At 40.7% G+C, this 12506-nt stretch overlaps 1 protein-coding gene across 1 annotated transcript in view; it reads left to right on the top strand.

Annotated features, from left to right (window-relative positions):
- Positions 1-12506, top strand: part of EGLN3 (egl-9 family hypoxia-inducible factor 3) — a 28402-nt gene extending 15896 nt beyond the window's left edge. Inside the window, exons 3-6 of the mRNA XM_010835348.1 lie at positions 7104-7223; positions 9094-9230; positions 11392-11465; positions 12402-12506. Coding sequence (XP_010833650.1) covers positions 7104-7223; positions 9094-9230; positions 11392-11465; positions 12402-12433 — 363 coding nt within the window. The 3' untranslated portion in view covers positions 12434-12506. The remainder of the gene's footprint in view (positions 1-7103; positions 7224-9093; positions 9231-11391; positions 11466-12401) is intronic.

Raw genomic sequence — 12506 nt, 5'->3', positions numbered from 1 at the left:
GGGGCATAGCAATTATTGTTCTAAACTGGAGGTAAGGTTATATGTAGCAGAATTCTGCGTATGTGGGTTCAGGGAGAACATTTTTTAGTGCAGATTTAGGGCATGTGAGGAAGGCAGAAGTTCTCAGCGTAGAAATAGAATTAGTAGAAGGTATTTGCGTGAATAACTTGGGGCTTGTTAGAAGGATTACTTGCCTCTTGGATATTGACTGCCTGATGTTCTGAATCTTCTGAACTGTATGGTCAGATGCTGAAACTCTGGGAAGGGGAACGTGGTAGCTGGATCCAGCTCTTGTTGTTGCCCACCAAGAGCATATTCCCCATTTCTTCTTCATTCCCTTACATCAGTCTTTAACGTGAGCAGTAGGAAGAAGGAAATAGCTAGACTTGCTCTTAACTAACCAGATAGGTAACGAGCAAGATGCCAAGATAACTAGTGACAGTTTGTATACTTTTTTCTGAAGTTAGAATGAATATAAAGACTCTAAAGCACTTTTTCTGCTTCTGAGCTGTTCAGCAACACATTGAGAGCTGACTTTTTTCTAAAACTGGCAGCAATGTGAACTGTTTAGTGACATTTTCTTGAAACTCTTGCAGAAGACTTTGTGTAGTTGCAATTATTTTGTAAACATGCCTTTTGAATATTGTATAAATTTTAAGTGATTTAGGTAATATATGTGTTTTAATGTTCTTTAAATATAGTTAATTTACAATATCGTGTGAATTTTGGGTGTGCAGCAGTGTGATTCAGTTATATATGCATGTCTACACACACACATATATTCTTTTTAAGATTCTTTTCCATTAGAGTTTCTTACAAGATATCGAGTAGAGTTTCCTGTGCTATGAAGTAGGTCCTTGTTGGTTATCTATTTTATATGTAGTACTGTGTATATTTTAATCCCAAACTGCTAATTTATCCCCCTCCCTTCCCTTTTGGTAATGATAAGTTTGTTTTCTGGGTCTGTGAGTTCTGTCTAGTAAATAAATTCATTTGTATCATTTATTTTTAAGATTCCATGTATAAGTGATACGATATTTTTCTGATTTAGGTAATATACAATGGACCCATTTCTGGCCAGTAAACTTCATCTATTACATTCTCTACTCTGATTGCGTGGCTGTTTTTCCAAGCTGAACAAGGCGCATGGTCTTGTGTATTTTTTCTCAAGTCTTTACTCTTCTAACATCCTGTGTGGTTGGTGTCTTATGGTATAGTGAGGAAGGATCCTGGGCCCCCTTTGCTGTGTCCGGAGCAGATGTGGGGGAAGGACTTGAGGGGAGAGAGGTTTGGTGAAGGCCTGTGCAGTGTGGATGGCAGTGAAGGATATAGCTGAGCCTGGTAAAGAGAGACAGGGAAAGGACCCCTGTGTAGCTCAGGAAGTGTCACAGACAGTTCCTGGGCTATAGACAGTGATCTCAAAATCCAGCCTGATGTTTTGTTTTGTTTTGTTTTTTGTGGCTCTGATTTAACAATTAGGGTTAAAAATATTCAGGAGAGTTTATATACAAATCTGGTTCAGTTACCTGCTACTGTCCTAAAACCTGAAGATTTTTAATGTCTGCCCCTCATTGCCAAGGATAGAAAATTTCCTAGTTGTAGGTAGCATAGCTCACATTCCAGAGTTCTGACACATATATACCTGATCGGCTTCAATATCTTAACTAAGTGAAAGTCGCTCAGTCGTGTCTTGACTCTTTGTGACCCCATGAATATAGCCTGCCAGGCTCCTCTGTCCATAGGATTCTCCAGGCAAGAAGACTAGAGTGGGTCGCCATGCCCTCCTCCAGAGGATCTTCCCATCCCAGGGATCAAACCCAGGTCTGTTGCATTGCAGGCAGATTCTTTACCATCTAAGCCACCGGGGAAGCCCAAGAATACTGGAGTGGGTAGCCTATCCCTTCTCCAGGGTATCTTCCTGACTCAGGAGTCGAACTGGGGTCTCCTGCATTGCAGTCAAACTCTTTACCAGCTGAGCTACCAGGGAACCCCTCAATATTTTGTTACTCGCAAATGCCACAGGCTATGTGAGTTTCTCAGCCCTGCTTTTGAAGCTGCAAAACACTTAGGTAGGATCAGATCCCCTAAGCGGAGACATTCTGAAGCCCTAGTTGAGGGGAACACAAACATGCACATCGTCAGTGCATATTTTAAAAATAGCTGACATTAAGCAGTGACAGACTTTATTTTCTTGGTCTTCAAAATTACGTGGATGGTGACTGCAGCCATGAAATTAAAAGATGCTTGCTCCTTGGAAGAAAAGCAATGACAAACCTAGACAGAGTATTAAAAAAAACAGAGACATTTCTTTGCCTACAAAGGTCCGTATAGTCAAAGCTATGGTTTTTCCAGTAGTCACACATGGATGTGAGAGCTGGACAGTAAAAAAAAAAAAAAAAGGCTGAGTGCCAAAGAATCGATGCTTTTAAACTGTGGTGCTGAAGAAGACTCTTGAGAGTCCCTTGGACAATAAGGAGATCAAGCCAGTCAATCCTAAAGGAAATCAACCCTGAATATTCATTGGAAGGACTGATGCTGAAGCTGAAGCTCCATTACTTTGGCCACCTGATACGACTCATTGGAAAAGACCCTGATGTTGGAAAAGACTGAAGGCAGAAGGATAAGGCGATGACAGGGGATGAGATGGTTGGATGGTATCACCGACTCAATGGACATGAGTATGAGCGAACTCCGGGAGATGGTGAAGGACAGGGAAGCCTGGCATGCTGCAGTCCATGGGGTCACAAAGAGCTGGACACGACAGCAGCAAAGCAGTGTTTGGTATGTGCCAGGCCTCACACTGAGTGCTTTACCTGGACTATCACCTTCAATTCTCATAAGCCCATTTTATAGGTGAGAAAACTGAGATGTGAACAGGTTAAATACAGGTTATTCTGTATTTAGGTTGCATTTTATTAAAGGTATGTTCTGCTTAGGAACCTTCCGTAATTCAAAACAAATCTTTACCAAGATTGGCTGGTATTTCTGTTTCACAGTTGGAGGGGCTTAGTATTGGGCAGTGGACCAAAATACCAGTTTAAAGTTACTCAAACTAGCAGCTTCAAAGTTATGCTCTTTTTAGCAAATTTATATTTATTATAAATTTGGAAAATAAAATGAGATGATTACTGTTTTAATGTGCTAAGTTAAAATTTCTATGAAACACCACTCTCTACCTTAAGATCAAGTCATACTAGTGACTGATGCTGAAGTCATGATGAACAGTACATTTCTGTAGAAATTCTATGTTGCTGACTGTTTTTAACCAAGTGGTGAGTCTGAGTGGAGGGGGGGATGGGACAGACGTATCCTTTTCCCACCTGTGGATCTAAAATGATCCTCATTGCTGGATGGACAGTGGAGGTTGCCAACACCAGTTTTTTGAAGTGGTGTATACATGTGATTGAGCTGTGGTTGGTTTCAATTAAGAGCATTCTGTTTAGGCGCTGGGATGGAAATCCTGAGCTTTCCTTTTTCAACTTTACTTTTGGGATGGATGAGATGGCTTTTCACAAAGCCGACTTAGTAAGAACTCTTAACAGAAACCCTGTTTTCTTTTCCATCTGCAGCATTTGGGGAGCATATTTTGTTACTTGGGTTTGGCTGTTAAAGTTCTATGTCTGTGTACATTTTCAAAGCATCCTTACACATTTCCTGCCAGAATGTGGCCGCCTAGGTATCCAGAGCACCTATCTCTGGTCTGGAGCCAGTCTGGAAGCCTGGGAGGGGTTCACCCCTCTCCACTCATTTTCTTCTGTTTAAAGTTATAGAGAGGCTTCTGGGGATGGAATGGGGATAGGGAGCAGGTGGAGGAGTCCACAATGGGGCCAGAGGAAGGGATGGTGAATGCATAAGGAGACATGTGGATTTATTGGCACATCCAAGGCTAGAACTATAGGACTACATTGTATGTGTAGTGCTGGTCACACTAACACCTTATTAAACTTTTATAAATTTCAAGTATTAATCTAGTCCGGAAGTTTCGATGAGTAAAAAGTCAGCGATAAGTGAGACTTCCTGCTGATGGGTTTCAGTGTTAACTGCACAGCACATTGTTACTTGATCCTGAAATACTCTGGTGATGTTCTTATTGTTCTGGAGCATTCTCCTCTGTACAGTCTAAAGCCCTTCCCTGCTTGATGAGGTTTGGATAGCAACTCCGTTGACCTGATCAGTTTCCGGGGTTTGTTTCTGCCCCGTGCACGATTTGGCACAGAAACGTGTGACTTGTTATTGAAGTGAGCCTTGCTTCTCAATGCATCCTTAGCCTCCGTGGTTTTGGACTGTGTCAAAACCCAACAAATATTGGGAATGTGCCCAAGCCAAGACCCATCTCGTGTGGCTCTTGTCCAGAAAACACTGATAAAACTGGCTTGTGTAGTTTCAACAGGGCCACTGAGGCTCACAATGATTTCCTTCTATTGTTTTGAAGTTGATGCTATGGTTTCAGGAACCAAAAGAGAAGGTGAACATTCACTCTGGCCAGAAAAATTCTGTTTCTCTCCTTTAATCAATCAGATACTTTGCTGACATTAGGAGTTTTGTTCGAAAAATAAGGCCCCAGAAATGTGCCAGCTCCTTCACTCTGGGTGTGTTTTATAGATGCAGCAATTCATAAAGGAGGTACTTTTGTGGGTTTGTACCTTTTTTTTTTTTTTTTTTTCAGTTTTTAAGCTGAGTCCTGAGGCAGATAAGCACTTCCTAACGTCCCAAAAAACTCTGTTGCTGCTTGTAGGGGTGATGCCTAGATAGAGTGCTAGACCTTCTTGGACCATAGAGGCCAGGTAACCTAAGCCCTTTAAAGGAAAGACACCAAGCCTGGAATCACATAATTAGTTGCAGGGTGAATTAGATGGCAGGCATCCAGACCACTGACATTTTCCTTAGAGTAGAGCTGTTTAAGAACATAAGATTATGTAGCATTGATGGAGTACTTTTTCTTCTTTTCAGAGCTTCACAGTGGGGAGAGGCTGAGTTGGTAGGAAATCCAGCCTCTAATTATTTGTGGCTTAAGTGACGTTCATTATTGGCTCAGTGGTGGCTCTTATAATCCTAATAGCTGCTTCCAGGGATGGGTAATTCCCTAGTCATTATAGTCAACTTCATTCATCTCTTCTTCCCTGGCTAGGCCCATCATTTCTATCTGCTACCAATCACCTTTCCCCAAGCCATCCTTTGCTTGGTGGTATCATTTGTTAAATCTCAATTGCGGTAACCTCAGAATTCCATCTCTGAAAGATGTTCAAGCTAACAGCTTAACTTTAGCTTTAAGATGGCATTGCATTGACATTCAAAGACAGGATATGGGGATCGCTAGCTGCATGGGGATATAGAGTTTGAGAGAGATGGTAATTTAAGCCTTCAGATCATTGTAAAACTGAGCTGCTCTTCAGGCTTACTTTTGTTCTAGTATGCAGTATGTATGAGGCCTTTCAGGTACATGCCTAGTTCACATCTTCATGTCACCACTGGGAGTGACTTGGCACTCACGGCACTGAAGCTAATTCTTGAGCCACTAGTGCATTAGTGTGGGCTCTACTTGACTGGTTATTTCACCAAAGAAACAGTCTTTCCATTTGTGAAGGAAATTGTGAACCGAATTGCTACATGTATGTTTGAAGATGTGCTTTTAAAATGACAAAACCCCTACTGATCTAGGTAGAAAATAAACTTACTCTTTAGCGGAAAGACCTGCCTGCTAATCATTCATTTACTTATCAAATTTTAAAACAAAAGCAAAACAGAAAAAGGGAATTCTCTGATGGTCCAGTGGTTAGGATTCTGAGCTGTCACTGCCGAGGGTACAGGTTTAACCCCTGGTCAGGGAACTAAGACCCTATAAGCACTGTGGTGTGCGTCCTGCCCTCCAAAGTAAAATTTAAACAGATATGTTCCATGTTTTAGGAACTGTTCTAGGTACTTAAGAATACATCAGCAAACAAAAAGGAAAAATATCCCTTTTCTCATCTTGTGTTACCAATATCTTCCCTGCAAGTATCTCATCCCTATAAAGATATTTTAAAAACAAGGCAATGTCCTGTGAAAATAACTGGCTTTTTACACTTCGTCTATTTTTTCCTATCCCTTCCTATAAATTTTCCAGGGAACATTTAATGGTTTGTTACTTTCTTTGTAGTAATTCCCTAATACTAATTTTTAGTAGGATTTTTAGTTTGGCTTCTTTCTCTATTTCTCCACTTGAATGATACAGGTAGTGTTTTGACAAAAGGAAGAGAATCATTTAATTTGATAATTGTCAATAGGAAAAAGACAAGCTTTGAAATATGCATTAAGATGTCTGTGGGTTTTTTTCTCTGAACTGGATTTGACTGTCATTTATGCTTCCCTGATGGCTCAGATGGTAAAGCGTCTGCCTGCAATGTGAGAGACCCGGGTTTGATCCCTGTTTCGGGAAGATCCCCTGGAGAAGGAAATGGCAACCCACTCCAGTACTCTTGGCTGAAAAATTTCGTGGACTGAGGAGCCTGGTAGGCTACAGTCCATGTGGTCACAGAGTCGGACACGACTGAGCAACTTCACTTCACTTCACATGCTGGCAAGTTGGGCCACAGTTTCCATTGACCCGTCCCTCTTTTTTCTTGTCCTAAGCATTTTATTGAGCAAGCCTAACCTTTAACTCCTTCGTGATTAGTTCCCGTGTCTTTGTAAATGCAAGTATCTTAGCCATTGGTCTAAGATAGTGGTTGATTTGGTGATTCTGGGGCATTGGCTAGTAAGGCATAATCTCTAAACCTAGTGATTCTGATCTTGTGTGTCTAGGGTGGAACCCAGAGCCTGCCTTTTCAAAAAGAAAGATTTAAGAGGGGTGGGACATTCTAATGACAACATAGATGCTATCTAAAATGTTCTAGAATTGTGCGATTATTGTTGAACTGCTTTCCACTGGGCTGAGCCGTAAGATATAACTTGGTTGTTAATGTTATATGCTGAAGAGTCCAAATTTATGCACTGTACATAAACCGAAGAGGCCAGCAGATACCTGTGTCCCATAGCAGCTGAGGAGACTATGTTATTCAGCTGTTCACTGGCGGGAGATGCTTGGCTCAGCTTTGTTAACCAGCTTCCTTTGGCTTTCTCTATAGGCGATGGTGGCTTGCTACCCAGGAAATGGAACAGGTTATGTTCGACATGTGGACAACCCCAACGGTGACGGCCGCTGCATCACCTGCATCTACTATCTGAACAAGAACTGGGATGCCAAGGTACTTGGAAAAATGCGAGTAGAGGGAGGGGTTAGAAACCATAGGAAAAGAATTCAGATGACTTAGAGGAGAGTTTCAGAGAAGGCAATGGCAACCCACTCCAGTACTCTTGCCTGGAAACTCCCATGGACAGAGGAGCCTGGTGGGCTGCAGTCCATGGGGTCGCTAAGAGTCGGACATGACTGAGCGACTTCACTTTCACTTTTTACTTTCATGCATTGGAGAAGGAAATGGCAACCCACTCCAGTGTTCTTGCCTGGAGAATCCCAGGGACAGGGGAGCCTGGTGGGCTGCCGTCTATGAGGTCACACAGAGTCGGACACAACTGAAGCGACTTAGTAGCAGCAGCAGCAGCAGCAGCAGAGGAGAGTTTGGAGTTCATAATTCCCACTGATGAATCTTTTCTATTTCGTATTATCCTTTTTTCCTGCTATGGTTTTAGTACTAAAGTTGATGAGATGAAAATAATAGATGCAAAGTTAATTTGATGGAGGTGGGTGAGTAGGGCCATTATTAGGTTATACGATTGATGAGGAGAAGGTACTTTATTATTTTAAAAATGGGGATCAGTGTTTTTAGTCTAATCCAGAGCTGATAGGATTCTTGATTCTCATTGTGGAATAAGACATATACTTTTCCCTGCCAGGAGCAACACTGAGAGAATTTCACAAAAATAGAACCGTAGGATGTTAAAACATCCCCAAGTGACGTTTCCCACACAGTCTTCTCTCTGGGTGAAATGTCTCCTTGGTGGCCTCTTGCCATGGTTTACTATGATTGTGAATGCCAAAGGTTTTGTAGCTTATTTTCGTATTTTTGAACATATATATAGATAGAGATATGAAGTCTGGTGCCATGCTCACAGACATTTGTCTGGAATTTGATGTTTTTTAAAAGTTAAGGATGATTTAGGAGTCTGAGAAGTTGGAGAACTTTTCAAGCTTATCTGGCTTTTGAACCTTCTGCATCTCCATTTCCTATTCATTAGGCCAGATGCTAGCCGTCATAAAGCAAGGATATTTTATCTGGGGTCAGAAAAAGTAAACCTGGGAAACCAGTGAATTAGTGACAAGGTTTGTGTCAGTTCCCTATTTGATAACATGACTGAAATATATTCCTTAGTTATCCTTTAAAATCTTGAAAGGTAATGTTACAGGCAAGAGAGTCAAGTTGTCAGATCAGTGATGATAAATCACAAAGTTTGAAATCACTCAAAAAATTTTTGAGTGCCTGCTAGTGCCAGGCATCATGCTGTGGGGAACCATCAACATATAAGTCCAGAATTCTACCTTGACAAGATCATTCTAGTAGGACAGATTGGATGTACATGTAAAAAAATGTAGGGGGAGAATGAGTGATATATGTCATGAGAGATACAGATAAGGTGGTCTGAGCATTCAGAAAAAAAAAAGCATGTAACTTCCAACTGATGAAATCAGATAGGAGATAGGGGAACTCAAAAGAAAACTGTAAATTCTAATTGAAGGGGAGGTTATATGTGGTCACGGCCCTCTGGAGCTGTTAATATTAGACTGAATTACATGAAATGGCTGGGGTGGGGAGGAGGTTATGGGTCAAACAGTCAGATATTGGCAAGTCTGTATAACTGACCTAGTAGAATGCCACTTTGTATCCATGGGGTTTGATATTGTGGGGGTGAGAAGACTTCGTTCAGTATGACTTTGGTATGTCTAGTCAAGTTTAAGATAACATTTAATACAAAGGATGGCACTGGAGTTAAAATTTGGGAATAATATATGCTTGCGGTGGCAGTTGGAAGATAGCCTTGTTTCTAGATGAGACTGAAGTATCATTGTTAATGAACTGTGTGTGAGGCTAGGAAGTAATCTACCTTCTTTGTGGCCCTCAGCGACATGGTGGGGTCCTGCGGATATTTCCAGAAGGGAAATCATTCATAGCGGACGTGGAGCCCATTTTTGACAGACTGTTGTTCTTCTGGTCGGACCGCAGGAACCCACATGAAGTCCAGCCCTCCTATGCGACCAGGTAACAGCCAGGGCCACGACTGCTCTTGAGAAGCTTCTTGGACAAACCCCACTTCCTAGAGAATTCTCAAATGTGTGTTGTTTACGGACAAGGGACCAACCATCCCCCTAAGCAGAGAGCAAACCTGTTTGAAGTTGATAAAAATTAAAGGAGAAACTGTGGCTTCTTTAACGTATAAAGTCTAATGTTGGTTTCAACTATTAACAAGTCATTTTCCATTAAGTGAGAGTCTCAGATTCCAAATTTCCCAGAGCACTTTTTTCTCTAGAGCACTTTTTTCTCTTCTCTCCTTTCTTGCTCACCACCCTCCCTTCAAAAAAAAGCCTAAAGTTGAACTATGCCTAGAGAATGTTGGCTGCCACATGTCAGAAATCCTATCTGGTTAACTCTGGATGAGTTTACAAGCTGCCAGTTGCAAGCAGAGAAAAAACCTTGAGAATCGAAAGAGGAATTTGTAACACAACATTGTAAATCAGCTGTACTCTAATAAAATTTAAAAGGAGGTTCAAAAGGGAGGGGATGTATTTATCCCTATGGCTGATTCATGTTGAGGTTTGATAGAAAACAACAGAATTCTGTAAAGCAGTTATCCTTCAATTAAAAAATAAATTAATTTTTAAAAAAAGAAAGAGGAATTTGTTCTGACTTCTTTTCCTTTTCCCCCTTTTCTTAGCTTAAAATTGGATTGGGTTTGCTGTACCCAACATGTCCCAACAATTGGATTTTTCAGATTCCTTTCTTTAGATCATGCATGGGAAGATTTTTCAGAGTAATGGAACAATTTAGTATTGTTTACTATTAATATAGAAATTCTTGTGTGTGCGTGCTTAGTCATTTATGTCCAACTATGTCCAACTCATTTATGTCCAACTATGCCACCTCATGGACTGTAGCCCTCCAGGATCCTCTGTCCATGGAATTTTCCAGGCAAAAGTACTGGAGTAGGTTGCCATTTCCTCTTCCAGGAGATCCTCCCGACCCAGGGATTGAACCTGCATCTCTTACATCTCCTGCACTGGCAGGCGGATTCTTTACTGCTATGCCACCTGGGATGCCCAGAAACTCTTGATATAATCTTAATTTCAGATTCTATCTCATTTGCACCTGTTTTATGGCCAAAGCTGTAATCCATGTGGTATTGGAGTGCTGTGGGGTGCAGCTTGAATTGGGAATAACAGTTGGGGCAGGGAGGAGAGAGGTTGGGTAGAAAAGATAATGAGTAAACCTTAACAAGACTAATTAAATTAAAATCACAGGTGTTAAGTGCTTAAGGTTTATGTGCCCCCTCCAGAAGTGACAGATCTGGGCCCCACACAGAGTTGCCTATGAAATGTCAAATTGGGTGTGCCCTAGGTGAGCAGATAACTACTTCTCCCACCAAAGCCTGTGTGTGGCTTATTAATGGGGTACAGCAATCGGTCCTGGTCATTTGTGCAGAATTTCCTCGCTCTTCCCCAGTTCCTTAACACCGCATGTTGACGGAAAGCCTTTGGAAAAATTCAAGTCCTATAGAAATTCCAGTAACTACTACTAATAATGAAACAAAACTTTTTGGAAACTCATGCATAAAATTATTCCTGTATAGTCTAGCCCATAAATGGGACATAGTCGAAAACTTGATGGTACCAATATCCCATGGCTTCTTTGCCTCAGTGTCCAAAACTAAAGACAAAAGTCAAGAATTTTAACGTCCTGTTGTTCGATAAATTATTCTTCAGAGCTTCACTCCTCATCTCTGTATTCTCCCCACCAGCTTAGGTCTCTCAGGCTTTAGCTGAATGACTCGCTGAATGATTCGCTTCTAGCCCTTTCTTGTGTGGTTCATCTGGACCTGTTATATTATTTGTTCAATTGCCTTTCCCCTCCCTGCTAGAGCCTGAGCTCCTTGAGAAAGAGGCTGCTGTATTCACAGGACAGTTTGAATTCCCACCGCCCAGGATAATGGGTGGTGCATACTTGGAATTCCTTACATGTTTTATTACATTTAAATAGACTTGAAACCAGAGACGTTTATTTTAAATTAAAATTGGGATGGACTTTTGATAATAGGAAAATTTTTAAATGTTGGCTTTACAAATGTCTGTTATGTGAAATTTATAGTATTTTTATTTTTTGGTCATATTTTTAAACCTCTTTTCTAATATCTGCTTATCTTTCACAGATATGCCATGACTGTTTGGTACTTTGATGCTGAAGAAAGGGCAGAAGCCAAAAAGAAATTCAGGAATTTAACTAGTATGTGTTTGATAATTTTCTGTGACTTTTGCTCAAGTCAATCCATGATTTTTATTTAAGTTTTTAATGTATATGCTAATGTACTCTGTTCAGTCTCAGCTATCTGTCTATCTGTACACACACACACACATATATTGACATCATGACTGACTTAGTTCTGAAACGCTGGCCTTAGCTCTGCTGAAAAAAACAGAAAAAAATGCAAAGAACGTCCCTTGTGAATGCCCATTGACTGTGGGACAGTTTGTAATAGATGGGATATAGTTAACTTTTGATCATTAATATTCACCCATCAAATATAACATGAAATTTTGCCCATGGTTTTGGCACATTACAAAGGAAATGCAATGGAACCCAACTACCATGGTTCATTATTATATTGGTATGGGAATGTGACTCTCAGTATAAAAACCAGGCTCATGTAATATAAACTGAATATGACTTAATGTCTTTCCTGTCCCCTCCAACCAGCATTATAAGGTATATTTTCCTAAAATACATTATATTGAAAGACATGTTATGAATAGTTTGTGAGAAGGTAAATTGCTGGTCCCCAAATGTGGGAATTGTTACATACAGTATCTCTTTCTTGAAGAGTCACTGTGTTTACGGGCATATTAATCAAGAAAAATTAACTTAAGAAATCCTACAGTAAACATGTGTGTAACATGTATGTATCATGTAATGTTACATGACCTATTGCATGTAACATCATGTAATAGATCATGTAACATTATGACCTATTTGAACAGTCTCCCTAGCAAATACCGAAGAAAATACATTGTTCTAAGCCCCATCAGGAGGTGCTTTGTTCAGCTTTGTTCTATGAGATGGGAAGCATTTGCTGGAGGTTTTAGGGGTGATGTTTGTGACATGAAGTTCATCAGATCTGGCTCCTTAACCAGATCTTTGTTTTCTTTTCTGTTCCCAACCCAGGGAAGACTGAACCTGCCCTTACTGAGGACTGACCCTGCTCTGAAATCCGCTGGCCTCATTCACTTTTAGTAACAGTTTCTGAATTTGCTTTAAGAGTTGAGATCC

Source organism: Bison bison, unplaced genomic scaffold (assembly GCF_000754665.1).
Source record: "Bison bison bison isolate TAMUID 2011002044 unplaced genomic scaffold, Bison_UMD1.0 scf7180017864041, whole genome shotgun sequence".
NCBI lineage: Eukaryota > Metazoa > Chordata > Mammalia > Artiodactyla > Bovidae > Bison > Bison bison.
This window is presented reverse-complemented; position numbering and strand designations above follow the sequence as displayed.